The following is a 22,812-nucleotide window of genomic DNA, read 5'->3' as shown; positions in this document are numbered from 1 at the left end:
GACTGCAGAACAAGTCAGACTGTTACTACCTTGGGCTCTCATTACAGTGTCAGTGATGGGGGTCCTGCAGGAGAAGCCTGTCATCATAGAGTTAAAACATGCATCCCATAGAAATGGTAGCAATTATTGTTATTTCTGGCTTACCTACAAGAGCAAGCAGAGAGCTCTAAGAGTTCCCCTCACAAATGCATTGTCTTACAGCGCTGGTGAAGAGAGTTTGCTCTGGACCATCTCAGGGGATATATTTTGGAGTGAGTGAGCAGGTCGCACATGATGGAAGAGGATTCTGGCAAACAGTGCCAGTTTAGCTAATTTAACACAGCATACGTTCATTATACTCTATAGTCAGAAAATGACATTCAAAAGCCACTTGAATTAATCACTTTTTCTGTGTGGTTACGTTATGAATTTTATATACCATTAGGTTCATTTGGTTAGATTTTACTCTCATTCATTTATTCACATGTCCCATAAAGTCAAACTATCTTAGAAGATATACTCAGAGAAGTCTCATTCTCCTCTACACTATTCTTACTCATCCCTTATCAAATGCCCTTTTCATTATATATACAGTTTCCCCTTGCTTCTTGCCAAAAGGTAGCATACTGTATATAGTCTACTGTACCATGCAATAAAAGTAAACTTAAAAAATTTTAACACTCCAAATTATCAAATTCACAAAGAATATTTCAAAGAACTCTGTATCTTATTAACACACAAAGGGTAGTATAAGCAAGATGTTATAAGATGAAATAACATACTGATACAAATATCCTTTGGTAAATGTTAAAAATATAATATTGAGGGGTGGTGCCTGGGTGGCTCAGTGGTTTAAACCTCTGCCTTCAGCTCAGATCATGACTCAGGGTCCTGGGACTGAGCCCTACATCAGGCTCTCTGCTCAGCGGGGAGCCTGCTTCTCCCTCTCTCTCTCTGCCTGCCTCCTTGCCCACTTGTGATCTCTCTGTCAAATAAATAAATAAAGTCTTTTTACAAATATAATATCTAGGGTACTTTTTGGAGTGATGAAGATGTTCTAAAACTAATTTTGATGATGGTTGCCTGACTCTATGGATAAACTAAAAATCAGTGAATTGTCTATCATATGCTTTCACTCATTCGGGGAATTTAAGAAATGAAACAAAGGAGCATAGGGGAAGGGAGGAAAAAAATAAAACAAGACAAAACCAGAGAGGGAGACAAACCAAAAGAGACTTTTTTTTTTTTAAGATTTATTTATTTACTTATTTGACAGACAGAGATCACAAGTAGGCAGAGAGGCAGGCAGAGAGAGAGGAAGGGAAGTAGTCTCCCCGCTGAGCAGAGAGCCCGATGCGGGGCTCAATCCCAGGACCCCGAGACCATGACCCGAGCCGAAGGCAGAGGCTTTAACCCACTGAGCCACCCAGGCACCCCAAGAGACTCTTAATCATAGGGAACAAACTGGGGGTTGCTGGAGGAGAGGGAATGGGGGGAGGGGTAACGGGGACATGGGCATTAAGGAGGGCACGTGATGTAATGAGCACTGGGCGTTACATAAGACTGATGAGTCACTGGACTCTACCTCTGAAACTAATAATATACTGTATGTTAAATAATTGAATTTAAATTTTGAAAAATGAAAAAACCAGTGAATTGTCTACTTTATTTATTTATTTTTTTAAAAATAGGCTCCACCCCCAGTGTGGAGTCCAACACAGGGCTTGAAGTCATAACCCTGAGACTGAGACCTTGAGATCAAGACCGGAGCTGAGATCAAGAGTCAGGCACTTAAATGACTAAGCCACCCAGGTACCCTATGAGTTGTCTGCTTTAAATCCACACGCTATGTGAATTATATCTCAATAAAGCTGTTATTTTAAAAATTCAAAAAAGAAAGAAATATAGTATCTAATATATTTCATGAATCTAAAAGGAAAGTCTTCCCTCAAGAATTAAAAAATCCTGAAGAATGTGAGTTCAGTAGAGGGGATGACAACAGTGCCTAATTCATGACATGACAATAGGGGATGAGAGAAAACCTAGACTTGATGCGATAGCATTTTATTTAAAAAAAAAAAACAAAAACAAAGGTTTTTTGTTGACTCCAAGCTTCATAGGTACCAATAATGGGGGTGGGGTTGCTTGTATGATTTTTTATTTTATTAACAAAAGCATGGGTCCTAGGTTATTGCAATCAGAGATTCTATTCTTTGTTAGTTGGAGCAAATCTGAAATGGTGTTCAATGCAAAGGACCATGTTTTGTTGTTTGTTTGTTTTTTTAAAGATTTTATTTATTTTTCTGACAGAGAGAGTGAGAGAGCACAAGCAGGGGGAGCAGCAGAGGGATGAGGGACAGAGTCTCTGCTGAGCAGGGATCCAGATGCGGGGCTTGATCCCTGTACTCTGAGATAATGACCTGAGCTGAAGGTGGACGCTTAGCTGACTGAGCCACAGAGGTGCTCTGGGACCACGTTTTAAGAGGAAAATTGAATAGTACACAGAAAGATGAGAAAATGCTTTGAGGAAGAACTAAAGGAAACCGAACTCCCTTCAAATATTTGAAAGCAGTTACACAGAATAAGAAATAGACTTGTCCTGTGTTCCTCTAAAGGCAAAACAGACCAGAATATAGATATCATAAAGAGGAGGGTTTCAATTCAATGTCAAGGAAAAAAAGTTACCATTTAATGTACTATTTTAGTGAGGTCCCCATCACATTTGGATAGAGTTTGAAATTCCACTGAGAAGATTCCAAGTATCTCTCGGCAGGAATGCTGCCCTGCATCAACTCTATGATTCTATTTTCTATTCATACCTAAATAGCTTCTGAGAATAGCCTTCTATTAATACAAGATATGTAATTCACCATGATGACCTTGATTCATAAAGAAAACATTAAATTGTAATCAGCTATATATCACCGAATGTGGTTGGAGCTGTAGAAGCTTCCTAGAAGCTGCTTACTTGTTTTCTAGGAGTTGACCACATTAATGTGGATCAGACCTGACTGGGCAGGTCCAGATGATGAGTGGGACTATCCAGTGTCTATTAGAATGCAAGATTCAAGATAGAAACACAAGCCAGAAATAAACTGGAAGAGGGTCAGACATATCAACAAGACTTCTTAGTGTCCCAGACATTAACTGGAACAAAGATCTGAGGAATGCTCCTCACCTAGATGTGTGTTTTAGCTTCCTGTGAATACAGGAATGCCCAAGGGCATAAGGGGACTGTGAACAAAACCTAAAAGAACTGCACTGATTAAACTGTCCGTATGGGATAGCTGGGTGGCTCAGTCAGTTAAGCATCTGCTTTTTGGCTCAGGTCATGATCCCAGGGTCCTGGGAGTACTACATCAGGCTCCTTGCTCAGCAGGGAACCCACTTCTCCTTCTGCCTGCTGCTCCCCCTGTTTGTGCTTTTTCTCTGACAATAAATAAGTAAAATCTTTTTTAAAACAGATGTATTAAAAAAATAAACTCTATAAAGCTTTAGAATGCAACATAATACTGATTTGATGCCCATATGATACACCATAGCACAAGGAGGAGGTGTTTTTTCCGTTTCTGTGCAGATCACAAACTGGCTTGGCCCATTACACGCTCCAAGAACACAGTACCATACTTTTGGGTAGAGAGTTTCAGCACAGCATCCTGCCTATGGAAGCACTGGGATTTGCAGGGGCAAGAAGTACCCAAGAGAAGACTGGCTGTATTCTATGGTCAAGGACCTGCATTTATTTTTGCATGCAGTGGTAAGAACCTAGAGAAAGAAGGTAAAGCCTTCTTCATTATTATACTGAGATGGGTCTTGTTGATTCCCAGTAATAAAAAGGGGGAGAATTTGAGTATAGAATCCCCTCCGGAGAAGGTGAGGATAAGTAACAATTTCTAGAATAGCTAGTTCTTTATTCTAAGCACAACGTGTCTGTAAATTAAACACAACTGTAAATTCTTTGACACTTCTTCCATATAGGATCTATACGCCTTTGCCTTGAATTTGGGCTAGACTTAATGACTTACTATATCCAAAATAGACAAAATAAAGAAACAAAATAAGATAAAATAAATAAAATAAAATAAAATAATAGCTAAATAAAATAAAATGCAACAGAAGTGATACTGGGTGATTCTGGAGGCTAGGTCATAAAATACAATACAGCTTTCACCTTGCTTATAGGAACACTAGCGTTTGGAGCCCTTACCTGCCTTGTAAGAAGTCTGACTATTTTGAAGCAGTCATGCTATAAGGAAGCTCAAGCCACATGAGGAAAGAATGCTTGGATATTGTGGCTGACTGCCCCAGCTGAGGTACCAGCTTCAATCACCGGGCATATGAGGAAATATGCCTCCAGATTATTCCAGTCTCCACCCATTGAGACACCTCCAGGCACTGAGCCTTCCCAGCTGAGGATCCTAGACATCATGGAGCAGAGACAAGCCATCTCTGCTATGCCTTGTCCGAATTCTGACTGAGAAGGTATTCATATTTTGTTAAAGGAAAATCTATGTTTGATCTTTGCAATGATACAGTTAGGCAGGTTGGGCTGGCATTATTACCACCTTCTTTTTATAGATGAAGACAACAACAACAAACAGAGATTCGAACTTACCTTCTTTTAGATTATACAGCCAAGATGTGGCATGTTGATACTGATCTTTGTATTCCAAAGTTTATGCCTTTTCCATATTTTCCCATCCGGATCCTGTAGGGGCTTTAGGATAGCCTAGGGAAATCAAATAAAATACATCCAGAATTTAAAGACTAGGTCAGAAAATATTGAGTGAATAGAAGCTAAGAAGAATCACTATTAAATGGATGAGATCAGTCATCCTATGGAGAAATAACTATGTAGGATACGAGCTACAGATTGTTGCTGATAAAGAAGGTTATAATTTAAAACGGAACCAATGAAAACAAATCTTAGAACTTTGAATGTTATGAGGAACTGTCATAATGACATAATTTTTTAGGGCCTGATTTTAAAAAAAATGAAATAGGACTGTTGAAATAAAAGTGCTGCAAGTTGTTTTTGATAAAATCAAGGGTAAAAGGTGCCATGACTGGCTAATGGTGCTATTTTGGTCACTTTAGAAGTATGCCCTTACAGTAAAGAAGAGTGCTTCAGACAAGTATAGCTTGATGACATTAACCCTTTCGATAATTTTCATTTACTCTACTTTTGCCATACCTCTTTTTAAAAAAAAAATTTTATTAACATATAATGTATTATTAGCCCCAGGGGTACGGTTCTGTGAATCGCCAGGTTTACACACTTCACAGCTCTCACCATAGCACATACCTTCCCGAAAGTCCATAACCCAACCCCCCTCTCCCTACCCCCTCCCCCAGCAACCCTCAGTTTGTTTCATGAGATTAAGAGTATCTTATGGCCAAACTTCTTTTTGATTTATATTTAGTTCTTCAAGGAGAACTTGGAAGAAAAAGTACAACAATGCTAACAAATCTATCATGCCCGCTTGATAGGCTCTACTTCCCATTTTTCATTGTAGAGAAATATTAGTATTCTGATTAATCAAGCAGCCTCATACACAATGCCTTACCTCTAGAGTACCTGGATTCCCAGTGACTCTATCAATATGCAGACATTCAGCTTCAGGAGTCAGTAGGACGGCTTTCAATCTCTTTAATCATGGTGAATACCGTAAGGAGGTCACTGGTGACTTCCCTCCACATGGGAAGTAAAAAATGTAGTTCACTCAAACCTTCTCATGACTTGATGTTTAGGTTACTTTGGTGATTAAAACTGTACACCTTCAGAAGCCCACAGTAATTTCCATTATATTCCTTTCCTCTATTCTCCATTCCTTTTTTCCCTGAATATTCCCTTTTCCTTTAAAATAAACGTATTTTTAATAATGAGTTGAGTTTCTTTAATTTCGTTCTGTAATTGGGCCTGACAAAGGGAATTGAACTCCCCTCTTGTTTTCATGCATATTTTGCACGGCTAACACCTTGGAATATTCTGTTCATGAAAGGCACCTAGTATTTAAAATGTTTTGAATAATTATCTTGAAAATAAAAATTATTAAAGTTCTGATGCTTTAGATGTCTAGAATGCCATGCCTTGTGCAGGCACTAGCATATGGAAAGTTTTCCATTTCCAGAATGACTGGAAGATGAAAAACACACTTAAAGAAACGTTTTATTTCTCAACGATGGGGATAAGCTTTTAGACTTCCATTTAGACCCACTTTAACAGGCCAGATCATTTAATGAAACGGATATAAAAATCATTCTGATGATTTAGCTGCTCTTAAATATATTTATATCAAATTCTCCTTGAATGTTTCCACATTGGGGTTTCAAATCTTATTTTTATGACACATTCGCTGTAATGGAAAAAACAAAAGTAGTATGGGCTTTCCCGTCTTCCTCCCTCTAGGATTTTAACTTCTCCTCCAACACCACCCATGCTCTTCTAGTAAATCCCACATTACAGAACAGGTTTAAGACCGAGAAGAGAATGAAGTAGGAAATCGGAGCCATGGAAACCGCGGAGCCCAGGAAACGTGCGCGCGCGACGGTGGGCAGAAGGGGAAGGAACCCTCCCCTGACGACGGCGCGAGGGCGCTCCTAGGATTACGTCACGCACCCCGGGTGACGTCACGGCCGTGACACGGGGGTGACGCCGTTGCCGCGGCGACTTCTAGTCGTCTCCGCCCCCTTCCCCCGCCCCCCGCCTAGCGTCCTTCCCCCAATCCCCTCAGGCTTGGCTGCGCCGGGGGCCGCGGGCCGGTTCCTGAGGTGGCCCAGGAGCCCTCCCGCCGCCGGCGCCGCCCCGGCCGTCCCTCCCCCCCGCCCCCCGCCCTCCGCCCTCCGCCTCCGCCTCCCCCCGCCCCCCCGCCCTCTGCCTCCCTTCCCCCTCCCCGCCCAGCAGCGGTCGCTCCGGCCCCGGCTCTCGGTTATAAGATGGCGGCGCTGAGCGGCGGCGGCGGCGGCGGCGCGGAGCAGGGCCAGGCTCTGTTCAACGGGGATATGGAGCCCGAGGCCGGCGCCGGCGCCGCGGCCTCTTCGGCTGCGGACCCTGCCATTCCCGAGGAGGTGAGTGCCGGCGCACCCTACACACCTCCGAGCTCTGGCTGGCTGGTGTTTTTTGGGGGAACGAGGTGGCGGTGGGGGCTCTGGTGTCCTCAGCCACCTCCTTCTTTGGGTTCTGCGGGGTGGGAGATGGGCATCCCCGCCTTGTCCCTCTCCGTCATGCAGCTCCTCGCTACGTAAACACACACAGTGGCCCAGGGGGGTTTCCCTGACTCGCACCCTAGCTTGGGGGATTCGGGCAGCTTTGGTTGAGCGGGAGGCTATCAGTAGGGGGCGAGACTCAGGGTTGGTCCGAGAAGGTCACGGCTGGCTGAAGGTAGCCAGGCTCTCGTCTCTTCGATGTTTTCATTATTTTGGGGGGGTGGGGGGGGAGGAAAGGGTGGCGGCATCCAGGTGAAAAGATGTAGGTTAGTAGCCGGGGCCGGGACCCCAGCTTGAGTTGCTGTTGTAATTATTACATGGTCACGGGAGTGATGGGGCGCATCATACCCCTCGTCTCTCCCTGATGTCCCCCTTTTCAGGCCGCTGCCCTCCCCTCCACTTTTCCACTTGTTTGGGGGATGTCTCTTCACCTGTTTTACCCAGCGGAGGGTTTTGATTTAATCTTTACTTTTTCAGCCTTAAATCCCACTGTTTCCATTCTCCTTTTTATCCCGGTGTCAGGCCCCCAGTTCTGTGCTCCGTTGCTGAGTGGTAACTCCCCCCCCCCCCACCCCATTCCCATCTGCTGCTCCGCTCTTTTGCCGGTTGTCGGACCTGCCAGCCTTCTAGCCTTAGTTTCTACTTAAAACCATTTTGCACCTTTCTTACCCTAGTTCTCTTCAGGCCCTCTGGATCATTCTACTGCTCCCTAACATTGTTATCTATTATCTTTACAAGTCCGTCTGGACGCTTTGAAGCTCCTTCCTTACTTTCTGAATCCTGAAGCTGTCAGGGTTCCATCAGGTTTCATTTGCATTGCAGGCACTTTCTGGTTAGTCTTCCATTGTGTATTCACACCTCTTTATTTTTTCCTACCCATTTTTAAATAGATTTGATTGATTTCTTTCTGTTGTCCTCCTTTTTGTCCCAGTTTTTACCTTTCACTTTTCCCGCTTTGGCTTCTCCTTCACTCGGCCTGTTTTTTGCAATATTCAGCCTCTTACCACTTTGTCAAATTACTTACGTTCGGTTTTTAGGGAAAATTTATTCCATTTAGTATTCAGCATTGTACTGTATAAAATAACACACTTTATTATACTTTGCAAATTATGAAATAATATTTAGTATAATAACTGTGCTTTGTAATTGATTAGATAATGTGAGTTATTCCGTTGACTTTGCTCAAAGTTCTCTTTCCTTCCTACTGCTTACATTTGGTTTCCCAATTCTCAATGCCTCATTCTTCTGTCTGTGCAATGCTCCTTTTCCTGCTTCATCATCTTTACTTTGGAAATTCATCCTATATGCTTGCTCTAGTTTGTTCACAATAATAATTTTTCAGCCTCTTATACCACCTCCATCTATGCGCATCATGTGTTCTATATCATCATTTGAGCTAAAGTTTTCATATCTTCTTTCTTTCTTTTTTTCTTTTTTAAAGATTTTATTTATTTATTTGACACAGAGAAAGAGATCACAAGTAGGCAGAGAGGCAGGCAGAGAAAGAGGGGGAAGCAGGCTCCCCACCGAGCAGAGAGCCCTATGTGGGGCTCGATCCCAGGACCCTGGGATCATGACCCGAGCCAAAGGCAGAGGCTTAACCCACTGAGCCACCCAGGCGCCCCATCTTCTTTATTTCTTTTCAAAAAATTAACATGTAATGTATTATTTGCCCCAGGGGTACAGGTCTGTGAATCATCAGGCTTACACATTTTACAGTGCTCACCATAGCACATACCCTCCCCAATGTCCATAATCCAGCCACCCTGTCCCTACCCCCCACCCCCACCCCCCAGCAACCCTCAGTTTGTTTTCTGGGATTAAGAGTCTCTTCTGGTTTTTCTCCCTCCTGATCCCATCTTGTTTCATTTTTTCCTTCCGTAATTGCACGACTTTCTACTTAATTTTTAGTTTGCATTTTTGCTTGGATCAGTTTCCTCTAACATCTGTTCATTTTCCCCAACTTCTTGGATTCTAAGGATAGAGCTCTTCCCTTCTTCCGTTTCCTAGTTTGTTCTGATTTCCTAGTTGCCCGTTACCATTCATTTGGCCTTGTTTCCTGGCTTTTGGTTCTTGACTTGCTGAAGCTTCCTCTTGTCTTCCCCACACCTCCACATTCCTTCTTATTTATAAACAGCTTTGTTCCGTTGACATGGAAATTTATTTTTAGGATACATTGTTTTTAATAGCTAAATACTAGGGGTCACATCTGCTGTCTATTTTTTCCATGAATCGGATATGCCTTTGTCTTACCAGGCACAGGTGCCTCTGGGCTTGCTTTACTCTGTAGTATATGTGTGGTTTTGTTGAATTGTAAGTTTGAAGACTATTACAGAGTAGAAGAATGGATAAATTAATGGGTATGGGTCATGAAATTGTAATTCTCTGATTATAACGTTGTTTACATTGAGAACTTTAAGACTTAGTAGAAGAACAGTTTGCAATGATATAGAGAAGTCTTTTGTTAAGTACAGTCTTTGCTATCTTATTTGAAAGGGCCAGATTGTTTTTGAGTTCTATACTCAAGATTCTGATTCAGTAGGTGAGAGCACCATAAGTTTCAGTATTTTGGCACACTTCCTGGGCAGTTTTCATGTATCAATGCTTGAGAACCACTACACTAATGAATTTAAGTTTAAATTTGCCAATCATTGGAAAGCATATTGGTATCTCCTGAAACTACAAAGGATACTCCTAACTAAATTCAATTAGAAGTGTTTTGTACTGCCTCCTCCTCTAAGGTTTTAATGTTTAGTGATGAATAGTTTTCCCTCTATAATTTCTTATAGGAGCTGATAATAAAAGTATTCGCATCGGGGAGAAGGGGAATAAATGATTAAAAGTGGATCTTTTTTGGATATAGACATCGATGTTATGGATGGCAGAAGAAATTCCTCCAAGAAATCATTTAAAATTTGAAGTAGTATTGTTAATCCAGTACAAACTGATATGTACTGTGGTCTTTTAATTTAACTATCTTCCTTATGTGTACTTGAAGAGATATAATTGCCAAGTGCATAGAAACAAATGAAGTTATGCTTGCGTAAGATGACACGTTTTATACTAAAGAATTCCCTTGCCTGACAGTAAAGTAGTTTTTTGTTTTTGTTTTTAAAGTTTCTCAGAGGGAAATTTCAGCTGCATTAAAATTTCTGACTATAGAGGGAAAGCACATTCATTGTTGAAAAATTAGAAAGCTTTAAGTACAAAAAAAAAGAAAAAAATCTGTAATCTTGCCACTAGGATATAATTAGTTTAAACATTTTGGTGTGTATCCAAAACTTTTTAAATGTTTTTATAATACAGTATATGTGGTTTTATAATATTTTTAAACTTAATATAGCAAAATATTTTACATTTCATTAGGTAATACTGTGATTTTTTAAAACTAATCATTTTTCTTGGATATTAGAGTTTTTTTTAACTGCTTGTTATCAAATATTTCGAACATAGAATGTAGATTTTAGTTTTTAAATTGTTTTGGGAAGTGAACAGATTTCATGTCATTTGTATTACTTTGTAGATGTTAAAATAGAATATTCTGGTAAATGATAGGAGCTTATTAGATATTTATGAAATGAATGTGCTTACACTTTGGGCATTAAACCTTTACTTCTGACCATTTATATTTCCCCAGTGTTTCTTTCATGACCATATGGTATAATATGGGATAACATGACTATATGGTATAATAAATACATTTATTTTTTAAAATGTGTTCTACCAGAGTGTGATATTTATTAACTATTCTTCTGCTGTGTTTCTGTAGAAGGAGCTTCTTGCAGTTGCATTACAATTAAAATTACATTGTTTTTAAGATCTCTTATCACCAGCCTTAGTTCAGTTGTGTAATTATAATAATTGACTAAGCAGTATTCTGGGATGGGATCTTCTTTATCTTGTGGTCCAGTGTATTAAAACACATCTTTATGAGCCATGTGAAACCAGGTTGGATTACCTCATATTCCTAAAAGGGGGTAGTCCCGTTAGCATACTGTGCTTGTGTAGTTCTGGTTTTGCTGTTAATACTTTGTCTAGGTATTTTTGAAGGTGGAAAAAACATACCTGTTAAGCATAACTATAAAAGAGCTGTTTAGTCTTTAGCATTTCTGGGTCTCTTTGTGTACTCTTTCTCCCTCCTTCACTTCTTCAGGCTTCCACTCCTTTTATTTAGAAAACTATCTGATATCAGTCACTTACACATGCTGGCTGTTAAAGGAATCATTTATCAGTAAACAGATAAGAAAGGAATGTTGGTACTGGATGCGCAGATCTTTGAATGTAGTAAACCTAAGAGCAAACTTGATTTAATCTTGTTTGGATAATAGGCCAGAAAAATTATATTTGGATAACAGGCCAGAGAAGTTTGACTTTTCTCAATTCTCTGTCCTTTGCTTTCCTGATAAGGATGAATAGGAAGCTGTTGTAACAATTGTTAAACCTATGTTCTGTGAATGGTGGGGAAGAGAGGAAAGGAGCAGGCTGCATCGTTATTTTTTGGTTTTTTTTTTTTTGTTTTTGTTTTTAACATTTTCTTAAGACCTCATGCTTACCTCTTGAAGAATGAGGCAGCTGCTTAGCTTTCTTCTGTTTTCCTTTCCCCCAGTAATAAAGTTGTCTTCTCCTTTAGAATTGAAAATGCATTTTGTTTTCTTAGACACCTTGATACTATTATTATTTTTTAAAAGATTTTATTTATTTGATAGAGAGCACAAGTAGGCAGAGAGGCAGGCAGAGAGGGGGGGAAGCAGGCTCCCCGCTGAGCAGAGAGCCTGATGCTTGGTCCCAGGGCCCTGAGATCATGACCTGAGCTGAAGGCAGAGGCTTACCCACTAAGCCACCCAGGCGCCCCGACACCTTGATATTATTAATTTAGCTGCATACTTAATGAAGATTTTGTATCACAATCCCCTTGTTTTAGGAAATGTAGTATGTTGCTATGCTTCCTATATTTCTTCCTCAAATTGTCATTACAGTAAGCCTTTATTATCAGTGATTCTTACTTTTGTCTTCCTCAGAAGTTGAATTGAGTCTTCTACTCATTCTCTGTTTTACCTACATTGGTTATTCTGTGAGGTCACGATCAGCAATAGTTAGAGAACTGAGTTCAAAATAGGTGAGCCCGTATAGGAGCTTTTCTGTTTTTTAAAGGTAAGCAGTGCTTTTATAGTCATAATGTTATAGATAATTTATGAACCAAAAAGATAGTCTCATTTGTTCCATTCCTTTGTTAAATATTTGCTGGAGGCATTGACGTATTCTGGGAGGTAGTCTTTATTTTTTAGTTTCTTTTGGCTACCAACCTACTTTACTATCATACATAATTAGCATGGTAGAAGAAACGCTTAATACAGCCTACACCCTAACATTAAGCAATTATTTTTTTCTACCCTCTACCCTCTGAGATTATTTTGGTTTCCATGTTTTCTCTTGGGCTTAAAAAACTATTAGTCTTGTTTCTTCTGATATCAAGACTATGCCTATAGAGGGAAATTTATGCCCAGTAACATTACATTCCTTTCTGGGTCTTGGGAATATCCTTGATACAGAATATAAAAATTGCTCTGAACTCAATTAACTTTGTCTTCTGGAAGCTCTGTAACATCAAATGAAACATCATTTTCATTCTTATAATGTGGCTGTGGTTATTGACAGCACTTTGGGGACAAATGTTCCATAGGATGGTAGTTTTACAGGGTAGGATACCACTGTGAGAAATTCAGGTTTTAAGTTCCTCTAATACGTACATAGGAGAAATAGATTTTGTCTGTTCTGAACATTTTTTTTTTATCTTCACCTTTTGCAACAGTATCTGGCACATAGGTACTCAGATTTTTAGTGAAAGAAATAGTGAATGGAACCTTAATACATATGATGGGTTCTGTTTTTCTGTACTTTGCAGTTCTCTTTTTCTTTTCTTTTTTTTTTTTTTAAGATTTTATTTATTTATTTGACAGAGATCACAAGTAGGCAGAGAGGCAGGCAGAGGGAAAGAGGGGTTCCCCACTGAGCAGAGAGCCCGATGTGGGACTCAATCCCAGGACCCTGGGATCATGACCTGAGCCGAAAGCAGTGGCCCAACTGACCGAGCCAACCGGGCGCCCTGCAGTTCTCTTTTTCTATGCTACTTATAAGTCAGTTTACTAGATTGACAACCAGTTGGTTCCAAAGGGCATTTTTAAAAAAACTGTTTTTGGGTTTCAAAGGCCTTCTTCAGAGGTTAACTGAAGGCTATGTTCAGTCCCCCTACATCTTAACTCTTGAAGTTCTTCATTTTTCTGCTTTACATATTGGTTTCCTTGAAAAAAAAAAAGAAGTGTTTTATGGCTGTAGAAATTTTAGAGCTTCTGTGTATGAAGAGAGATGTGTACTGGCATGAATCTTCTCAGTTGTAGTAATCTGTGTAGGAAATTTCAACAACATGTGCCTTAACAGTGTTCAGCAAACATTTTTTTGTAAAGGGTCAAATAGTAAAATTTTAGGCACTATGGGCCTAACTGCTTTGTCACTGTCAAAATAACAGGCTCAACAATGGCATTATAGCACAAAACCAGCTAGACTGTGTAAGCAAGTGAGCATGACTGTTCCAATAAAACTGATGGACACTGAAATATGAATTTCATATAATTTTCACGTGTTGTGAGTACTCTTGTTATTTTTCAACCATTTAAAAGTGTAGTCTCATGGGCTAGTATTAAAATAAATGATGGGGAACCTGGGTGGCTCAGTGGGTTAAAGCCTCTGCTTTTGGCTCAGGTCATGATCCCAGGGTCCTGGGATCGAGTCCCGCATCTGCTCAGCAGGGAGCCTGCTTCCTCCTCTCTCTCTGCCTGCCTCTCTGCCTACTTGTGGTCTCTGTCTGTTAAATAAATAAATAAAATCTTAAAAAAAAAATAAATGATGGCACAGATTTAGTTCATGGGCCAAGGTTTTCAGACTCCTGGTCTAAGGGAGACTGAATTATATTAGAGGTTCTGAAATTAAGGTGTAGGTTAGAGGTATATAGAAAGTTCATAATTGCTTTTTGAGAAAAATCAGGTTGAGTTGGTTGTAATTTACATATATCATAATGTACCATTCTAACTGTACAGTTTGATGAGTTTTGACAAATGTAATTGATCCTGCAACTCCTGCCACAATCCAGACACAGAACATTTCCATCATCTCAAATGTTCCTAGTTCCTCCACATTTTGTCCCCTTCCCTGACCCTCAGTTCCTGGCAGACACTGGTCTGATCTCTAGTTTTACCTTTTCCAGAAAGTTATATGAATGAAGTCATGCAAGTATGGGGTTTATGTATTTGGCTTCTTTCACTTAGTTTGATGTTTTTGAGATTCACCCATGTTGTATGTATCACCAATTAGTTTCTGCTTATTGCTTAGTAATATTCTGTTGTATGGATGTGTCCCAATTTATTTATACATTTACCTGTTGATGAGTAGTAGGGTGGTTTTTACTTCTCAGCAATTATAAAGATTGCTATAAACACATGGGTTCAGGTTTTTGTTCAGGGTTCAGGATATTGGTTTCCATTTCTCTTGAGTAAGAACCCGGAAGCAGCGTTGATTGATGGGTTGTATGGTAAGTTTATATTTAACTTTATAAGAAACTGCCAATCCAATTTAAAAAAATGGGCAGAGGATATGGACAGACATATCTCTACAGAAGACGTAGAGATGGCCAATAGACACATGAAAAGATGCTCAACGTCACTCATCAGGGAAATGCAAATCAAAATCACAATGAGATATATCACACGACACCTGTCAGAATGGCTAAAATCAAAACTCAAGAAACAACAAGTGTTGACAAGGATATGGAGAAAAAGGAACCCTCATGCTCTGTGGAAATGCAAACTGGTGCAGCTGCTTGTGGAAGACAGTATGGAGATTTCTCACAAAAATAAAAATAGAACTACCCTGTGATTCAGTAATCACACTCCTGGGTATTTACCCAAATAGTACAGAAACACCAATTTGAAGAGATATATGCACCACTGTGCTTGTTGCAGGATTATTTACAATAACCAAACTATGGGAGCACAAGTGTCCATCGACTGATGAATGGGTAAATAAGTGGTGTGTGTATGTGTGTATATATAGTGCATGGGAATAGTATTAATCATAAAGAAGAATGAAATCTTGCCATTTGCAACAGCACGCATAGATCTATAATGCTAAATAAGTCTGAGAAAGACAAATACTGTATGATTTCACTCATATGTGGAATTTAAGAAACAAAACAAATGAACAAAAAAAAAAGGCAAGCCAAAAAAAAAAAAAAAAAACAGACTTTTTCCCCCCCCTAAGATTTTATTTATTTATTTGTGAGAGAGAGAGCACAAGAGCATGCTTATGGGCAGAGGGAGAAGCAGACTCCCCGCTGAGGAGGGAGCTGATACGAGGCTTGATCCTGGGACTCTAGGATCACAACCTGAGCCAAAGGCAGATGTTTAACCAACTGAGCCACGCAGGCACCCCCAAAAGCAGACTCTTAACAAAAGATAACAAACATGGTTACCAGCGGGGAGTTGGTACTGGTACCAACTCTTGATGAGCACTGGGTAACATTTGAAACTGTTGAATCACTATATTGTACATTTGAAACTAATATAACAAGGTATGTTAACTACACTGGAATTAAAGAAAGAAAATGCCAAAGTAGGACCATTTTGTATTGTCACCCACAGTGAATGAGTGTTGCAGTTATTCCGTATCCTTGTCAGGATTTGGTATTTTCATTGTTCTTAGTTTTAGCCATTCAAGTAGGTATGTAATAGTTGCTCATTGTGGTCTTGATTTGTATTTTTCTAATACCTAATGTTGTTGGACATCTGTTTATGTGCTTATTTACTATCCACATATTTTCTTAGGTTAAGTCTCCCATTTAAATCTTTTTATTCAATATTTATCTTCTCGTGGAGTTGTAAGAGCACTATATTTATATTCTGGATATAAGTCCTGTATATCAGTATGTGTTTTGCACATGCCTCCCTGTCTGTGGCTTGTCTTTTTCATTTTCCTAATTACCTTGTCCACTTTATCATTTTTTTCTGTTTCCTGCTTTTTGTGTCCTATTCAGTAAATCTTTATCTAACTTAAGATCATAAAATTTTCTCCCTTGTTTTTGTTCTAGAAATGTTGCAGTTTTAGCTGTTACATTCAGGTCTGTGATCCATTTGGAGTTAATTTTTATATATGTTGTGAGGCAGAGGTTAAAGTTCCTTCATTCTTTTTCATATGGGTGTCTGGTTGTTTCATAGGTGTTGAAGAAACTTTTTTCTATCAGGCTACCTTGGCATCTTTATTGAAATCAGTTGATTATACTTATAGTCTTTTATTGACCTCTATGTCTCTTCTTTGGCCAGTACCACACTATCTTGATTACTATAGCTTTATAGTTAATTCTTAAAATTAGGTAGATCCAATTCTTAGGTTTTTTAGAACTTTAAAATTTGATTTTTAAAATTTCTTGTGTTAACTATACTTTTGGAAGGAAAAGGCCCATAATTTTCTTATTCTCAGAGGTGTTTTCTACCCCAAGATTCACTACTATATATAAATGGTACACTCCTATCTTGAATTATTTGGTGAGGAGGTTCATGAAAAATGGCAGGTAAAGAAAATCTATTATATCCAAAATTAATTTCTCTATAAGAAATGAAGGGGATGTTTCAGTAGGTTGCACAAAAAAAGTCAATACTGTCCTTTTTACCATATTGCAAAAATATTTTTTTATTTTTAAACAAAATTTTTAAAAGATTTTATTTATTTATTTGACAGAGAGACACAGCGAGAGAGGGAACAGAAGCTGGGGGAGTGGGAGAGAGGGAACGAGACCTCCTGCAGAGCAGGGAGCCTGATGCAGGGCTCGATCCCAGAACCCTGGGATGATGACCCATGCCAAAGGCAGATGCCTAATGACTGAGCCACCCAAGTGCCCCCATACTGCAAAAATATTAACTAATGAAAATACATACAGGTAAAAGTGACTATATATATATATATTTTTAAAGATTTTACTTATTTATTTGACAGAGGTCACAAGTAGGCAGAGAGGCAGGCAGAGAGAGAGGGGGAAGCAGGCTCCCTGCTGAGCAGAGAGCCGAATGCTGGGCTCGATCCCAGGACCCTGAGATCATGACCTGAGCCGAAGGCAGAGGCTTAACCCACTGAGCCACTCAGGTGCCCCATGAAAGTGACTATATTAAGATGTTTACTCACCAAAGAAGTCACTGAAAATGTCAGTTGGTGGAATATACTAGTTAATACTATGTTATCCTCCATCTTCATTTTAAGAGTTCTTTCATTTGAAACCCATGTCATGTTCTGTGATCTTCCAGAATTAGCACGTTTATTAATCTTAGAGTCATCGTTAAATTGTTTTTACTAAGGATAATGCATATGGTAGTTGTTGGTCATATTTCTACCTTTTTTCATTGAGGGCACATAGGATCCTTTATCTTTTTTTTTTTTTTCAGTTACACTGGTGAAAGCTTTTTATGGCTTAGCTTAAGGGGAGCCCCTACAGTACAAAATATTTCTGGTCATGCTTTTCATTTAGGTATTAAAAAGCAAAAAAATCAGCAAATGTGTGCATAAGTCATAAATACCTGACTAGTACAGGGCGATGTGACAGTTGGTAAGGTAGATACCATCTAGACTTTTGTCCATGTTACAAGGAGTGTTATTCCGGTTGTATTTGATTATCTTGCAAATTTTGAAACTGGCCTTCCAGAGAGAGAGAAACTCAGCATTTTGGCAGACCATTTTCAACTGTTGTTCCAAAATTAGTGGTTTTTAGGGTTTTTTGTTGTTGTTTTGTTTTCTTTTACTGCTTTTCCTAGAGTGCCTGGGTGGCTCAGTTGGTTAAGTGTCCAACTCCTGATTTGGGCTCCGGTCATGATCTCAGGGTCCTCAGGTGGAGGCCCCTGTGGGGTTCACACTCATTGGAGAGTCTGCTTTTCTCCCTCAGCCCCCAACCCCACCCCACACTGTCTGGCACTTGTGCACACTCTCTCAGATAAATTAATAAATCTTTTTTTTTTTTAAGATTTTATTTATTTACTTGACAGAGAGACCACAAGTAGGCAGAAAGGCAGGCAGAGGGAGAAGGGATGCAGGCTCCCTGCCAAGCAGAGAGCCTGATGCGAGGCTCGATCCCAGGACCCTGAGACCATGACCTGAGCAGAAGGCAGAGGCTTAACCCACTGAGCCACCCAGGTGCTGCTAAATCAATAAAATCTTAAAAAAAAAAAATCTTTTTAAAGATTTTATTGATTTATTTGACAGAGAGAGATATCACAAGTAGGCAGAGAGGCAGGCAGAGAGAGGAGGAAGCAGGCTCCCTGCTGAGCAGAGAGCCTGATGCCCGGCTGGATCCCAGGACCCTGGGATCATGACCTGAGCCAAAGGCAGAGGCTTTAACCCACTGAGCCACCCAGGCGCCCCAATCTTTAAAAAAATATTTGAAATGCTTTTCCTTATTGTAAAAGATACGTTGTGTTTAAGTTGAGAAATACTCTATTCTTACATTTTTTCTTGTAGTAAATATATAACTGTTAAATTAATAAAAAATGACTTTTTAGAACAGCTCAAATTAATTGAAATTTTAAGATGCTTTAAATTAGTCACTTTGAGTATTTTGAAGCAGTTTAAAATACTGCTTGGGTGTGATCCTCTATTGCTGTAGGATTTTTTAAACTATTTTCTACATTACAATATTTGGAAAATAAATTTCTGTTTCATCTTATAGATGGAGTTTTATTTTTTGAGACAGAGTGAGTGTGAGGAGGGTGTAGGCACAGAGGGAGAGAGAATCTTAAGCAGACTGCATGCCTAGCATGGAGCTAGACTTGGAGCCTGATGCGGGGCTCCACATGGGGCCCAAGATGGGGCTTGATTTCAGGACTCTGAGATCATGACCTGAGCTGAAATCAGGAGTGGGTTGCTTAACTGACTGAGCCACCCAGGTGCCCCTAGATGAAATTTTGAGATTAAAGGAGGATTAATAGCTCCAATAGTAACATTATAAATAGTTCTTTGAACCTGTATGTTTTATATTGTCAGCCTGGGTCTAATTGCTTTTCCTCTGTTTTAAAGTTTATATTATCTACTTAGATATCTTTGTGTAACTTAGAGGAGAAGAAACAAACAATTACTAATTTAAGAGTCTTATGTAGGTATTATTTTTTAGAATTCTTAGCATAATTTCTGGTAATGTTATATGGAGGCTATTTAATTCCCATTCATTATAAAAGCATCTTATCTTCTGTGAATACCAGTTATTGCCTTTATAACTTTCTTTACTATAAAAAGGTGAAGTACTGTTGTTATTCCTAAATAGTTCGAAGTTGGTTTCTTACATGATTGTATTTCCATGGGTGTGGTGGTATCAGAACTTCAGATAGGGAAGAGATGACAATTCATTGTAGTCGTTATATTTCTGTTGTACAGCCTCTGAAAGTGTTCATTTCCCCTTAGTTTTTCATGCTTCTAACATTTGAAATATTCCACCTATATCTTCTTGCAGGTGTCTTCTCATATTAACATTAAATTACATAATCATAAATTGTTTCATTATGCATGAAAATTTAGTGTAGTATAATCTTTTAGTAACTCTATTACAGAGGATTTTTCTGCTGTTGAATTTGACACTTAAGTTTCTATATGTATTTATGAAGGAAGGGCGCTTGGTGGCTCAGTTAAGCCACCCGCTCTTGATTTCTGCTTAGGTCATAGGATCAAGCCCTGGGTTGGCTTGGTAGAGCATGCTTGGGGTTCTCTCTTCTCCTGCCCCTCCCCTACCTCTCCTGCAAGTGTACTCACTCTCTCAAAGAAAAAAAAAGGAGAAAATTTTTGGTTACTGGTTATCATGGGTGGGTCTTTGAAAGAATAGTTAGAGCAACTTTTCTGTGTCATAGCCATTCATACACTGCTTGATTTTCCCTCTGCCTCCCATATGGAGTGGTATGAGAATAAAAAGAGATGGTGAACATGTAAAAGCTTTCACAAAATTATAGTAGGGTTATTTTTCTGTTTTCAAGACAAAAAAATATATTAAAATTTTCCTTTCAGAAGTCTTTATGGTATTTTTTAGAATGTTCAGTGACAGCCCATGGCTCTACTTGTTACAAACTTTTGGTGGTTCTTAATATAAGATTATTGATGGACTCTTTGATAGGACTGTTTAAATGTTGATTGTTTGATAGAACTGTTGACTGATGATTTAAACCACTACTAAGTTAAAGAAACAGAGTGCCAACATATTGATACTTTTACTAAGCATTTCATAGGAAAGAGGCATAATGTATTAATATGATAGTACAGAGACCGTCTTTAAAGTCTGTAAAGTCTCATGACTTAATAGGAAAAATATAAGTGTTACGACTTGTGTTAGACTTTGATATTTTTAAAGCTATGACCCACCATTTTCCTTGTCATCCTTCTAAAACCGTATTGATGACTTTTGTATTAAGTCATTTCATAGGCCGGTAGGTATTCAAGTATTCAATAAATATTTGAGTGCCTACAATATACTAAGTAGTACTCTAGGTGCTTAGGAGTACATTTGAATGATTTCTACCCTTATCTAGGTTATATGCTGGTGGAGGTGTGTGTATGTAGTGGGGGAGGGGCAGAAACACACGAAAAGAAAATTATATGGTATGTTTGAAAGTATGGGGCGCCTGGGTGGCTCAGTGGGTTAAGCCACTGCCTTCGGCTCAGGTCATGATCCCAGGGTCCTGGGATCGAGTCCCGCATCGGGCTCTCTGCTCAGCGGGGAGCCTGCTTCCCTCTCACTCTCTCTGAGCCTGCCTCTCTGCCTACTTGTGATCTCTGTCAAATAAATAAATAAAATCTTTAAAAAAAAAAAGAAAGTAATAAGCACTATGGAAAAATAAAAGTAAAACAGGACAAGGCTTGCAATTTAAAATAGGGAGATTAGGGTAGGGCTTTAGTTGAGAAGGTTAATACTGAGTAAAGATTTTAGAAGGTAAAGGAAAAGCATTTCAGACAGAAGAACCAAATTCAAAGGTTCTGAGTCAGGAATGTGCCTTGCCTTATTAGAGAAAGAGCAAGGAGGTCAAAGTTGCTGCAGTGGCTTAAAGAAAGGACGCAAGTAGTAGGAGGTGAAATCTAAGAGGTGTTGGAGTAGGAGGGGGAACAGAAGCATGACCAAAGGCCTTTGACTTTTGCTTTAAGTGAAATGGGTAGCCTTTCAAAGTTTGAGCAGTCAGAACAGAGTTACAGGAGTTAGTTATGAACAGAAATGTTCCAGTGGCTATATAGAGAACAGACTGTAAGTGGACAAGGGTAGATGTAGGGGAACTAGGGAGGAAGCCTTTGGAATTACGTAGACCACATCGGAAGCAGTAGAAGGATTGAGAAATGATCAGATTCTGGATATTTTAAAAGTAGAGCCAACAGGATTTGTTGGTAGGTTGAACGTGAGGTGTGCAAGAAAGAGAGGTATCAAGGGGGAAAGGAGGGCACAGATTAAGAATTCAGTTTGGGGTATGTTAAGTTTGAAATATCTATAGTTTGGGAGTGAGGCCTAGTGACAGAAACTGTTTGCCATATGTATGTCTTACTTTCTTCCTGAGTATACACTTAGACACTTCTCCTTAGTACTTAGGTGTCACGGTCATATGATTAAATTCTGGCTAATGTAATATGAGTACATGCAGTATACACTAATTCTAGGTCTGGTCTATACAAACACCTTCCTTCCTGTTTTTCTGTTCTGGTTGGTTGAAGCATGATGATCCCGAGGATAAGTTGGAAGCCCTATGTTGTAAATGGTAGATTGACCATTAGCCTAGGTTTGTGAATACTGCATGGGTAAAGACCACTTTGCTAACCTTTTCAACAGCCTAGTACTATTAGATGGATAAGAAATTAGCTTTCATTGTATTTGAGTCCTTATGCCTTTTGAGTGTATTTGTCATAGCAGTTAGCAAACCCCAAATTTGGGATTTGGGTGGCATTTAAAGCTGTGATATTGATGTGATTATCAAGGGAATGAGCATAGATAGGAAGAAAGAGAGCCAAGTTTGGAGAAAAGAGGAGAGCCTGAGAAGGAGCAACCAGTAAGGTAGGAAATCGAATGAAGAAAGTTCATTAATAGAGAGTGGTCAGTTGTATATGCTGCTAGGTGAAGTAAGATGCTAAGAATTCATCATTGGAGCTAACAAAGTAGAGGTATTGTGATCTAGACAAGAATAGAACATTGAGGGTTGCCTGGGTGGCTCAGTTGGTTAAGCCTTTGGCTCAGGTCATGATCCTGGAGTCCCAGGATCAAGTCCTGCATTGGGCTCCCAGCTCCATGGGGAGTCTGCTTCTCCCTCTGACCTTCTCCCTTCTCATGCTCTTTTTCACTCTCTCAAGTAAATAAATAAAATCTTAAAAAAAAAAAAAAGTAGAGCATTGAGATGAGGTTCCAAGGGAGATAATTCTGATTGAGTGATTTTTAAGGGAGAATAGAAGGGGAAGTAAAGGTAGTGAAGAATTTTCCTATAAAGGGGAACAGAGAAATGGGGCAATAGCTAGTGAGGGAAGTAGGGTCATGGAATTTTTTTTAATGATTAAAAAAAATGAGGACATAGGGTGATAGGAATGAATCCT

The 22,812-nt window shown here is 39.3% G+C and overlaps 1 protein-coding gene across 5 annotated transcripts in view; it reads left to right on the top strand.

The window, feature by feature from the left end:
• Nucleotides 1-6,894: 6,894 nt before the first annotated feature.
• BRAF (B-Raf proto-oncogene, serine/threonine kinase) overlaps nt 6,895-22,812 on the top strand; it is a gene marked incomplete at its 3' end in the record, with an annotated part of 175,882 nt that continues 159,964 nt past the window's right edge. For all 5 annotated transcript variants that reach the window (XM_080818213.1, XM_080818215.1, XM_080818212.1 and 2 more), the window contains exon 1: nt 6,895-7,047. In XM_080818213.1, coding sequence (XP_080674339.1) covers nt 6,916-7,047 — 132 coding nt within the window. In that variant the 5' untranslated portion in view covers nt 6,895-6,915. The remainder of the gene's footprint in view (nt 7,048-22,812) is intronic.

Source organism: Martes martes (assembly GCF_963455335.1).
Source record: "Martes martes genome assembly, chromosome: 11".
In the NCBI taxonomy this organism is placed as follows: Eukaryota; Metazoa; Chordata; class Mammalia; order Carnivora; family Mustelidae; genus Martes; species Martes martes.
The sequence above is the reverse complement of the archived record's forward strand: the minus strand, read 5'-3'. Positions and strand labels throughout refer to the sequence as shown.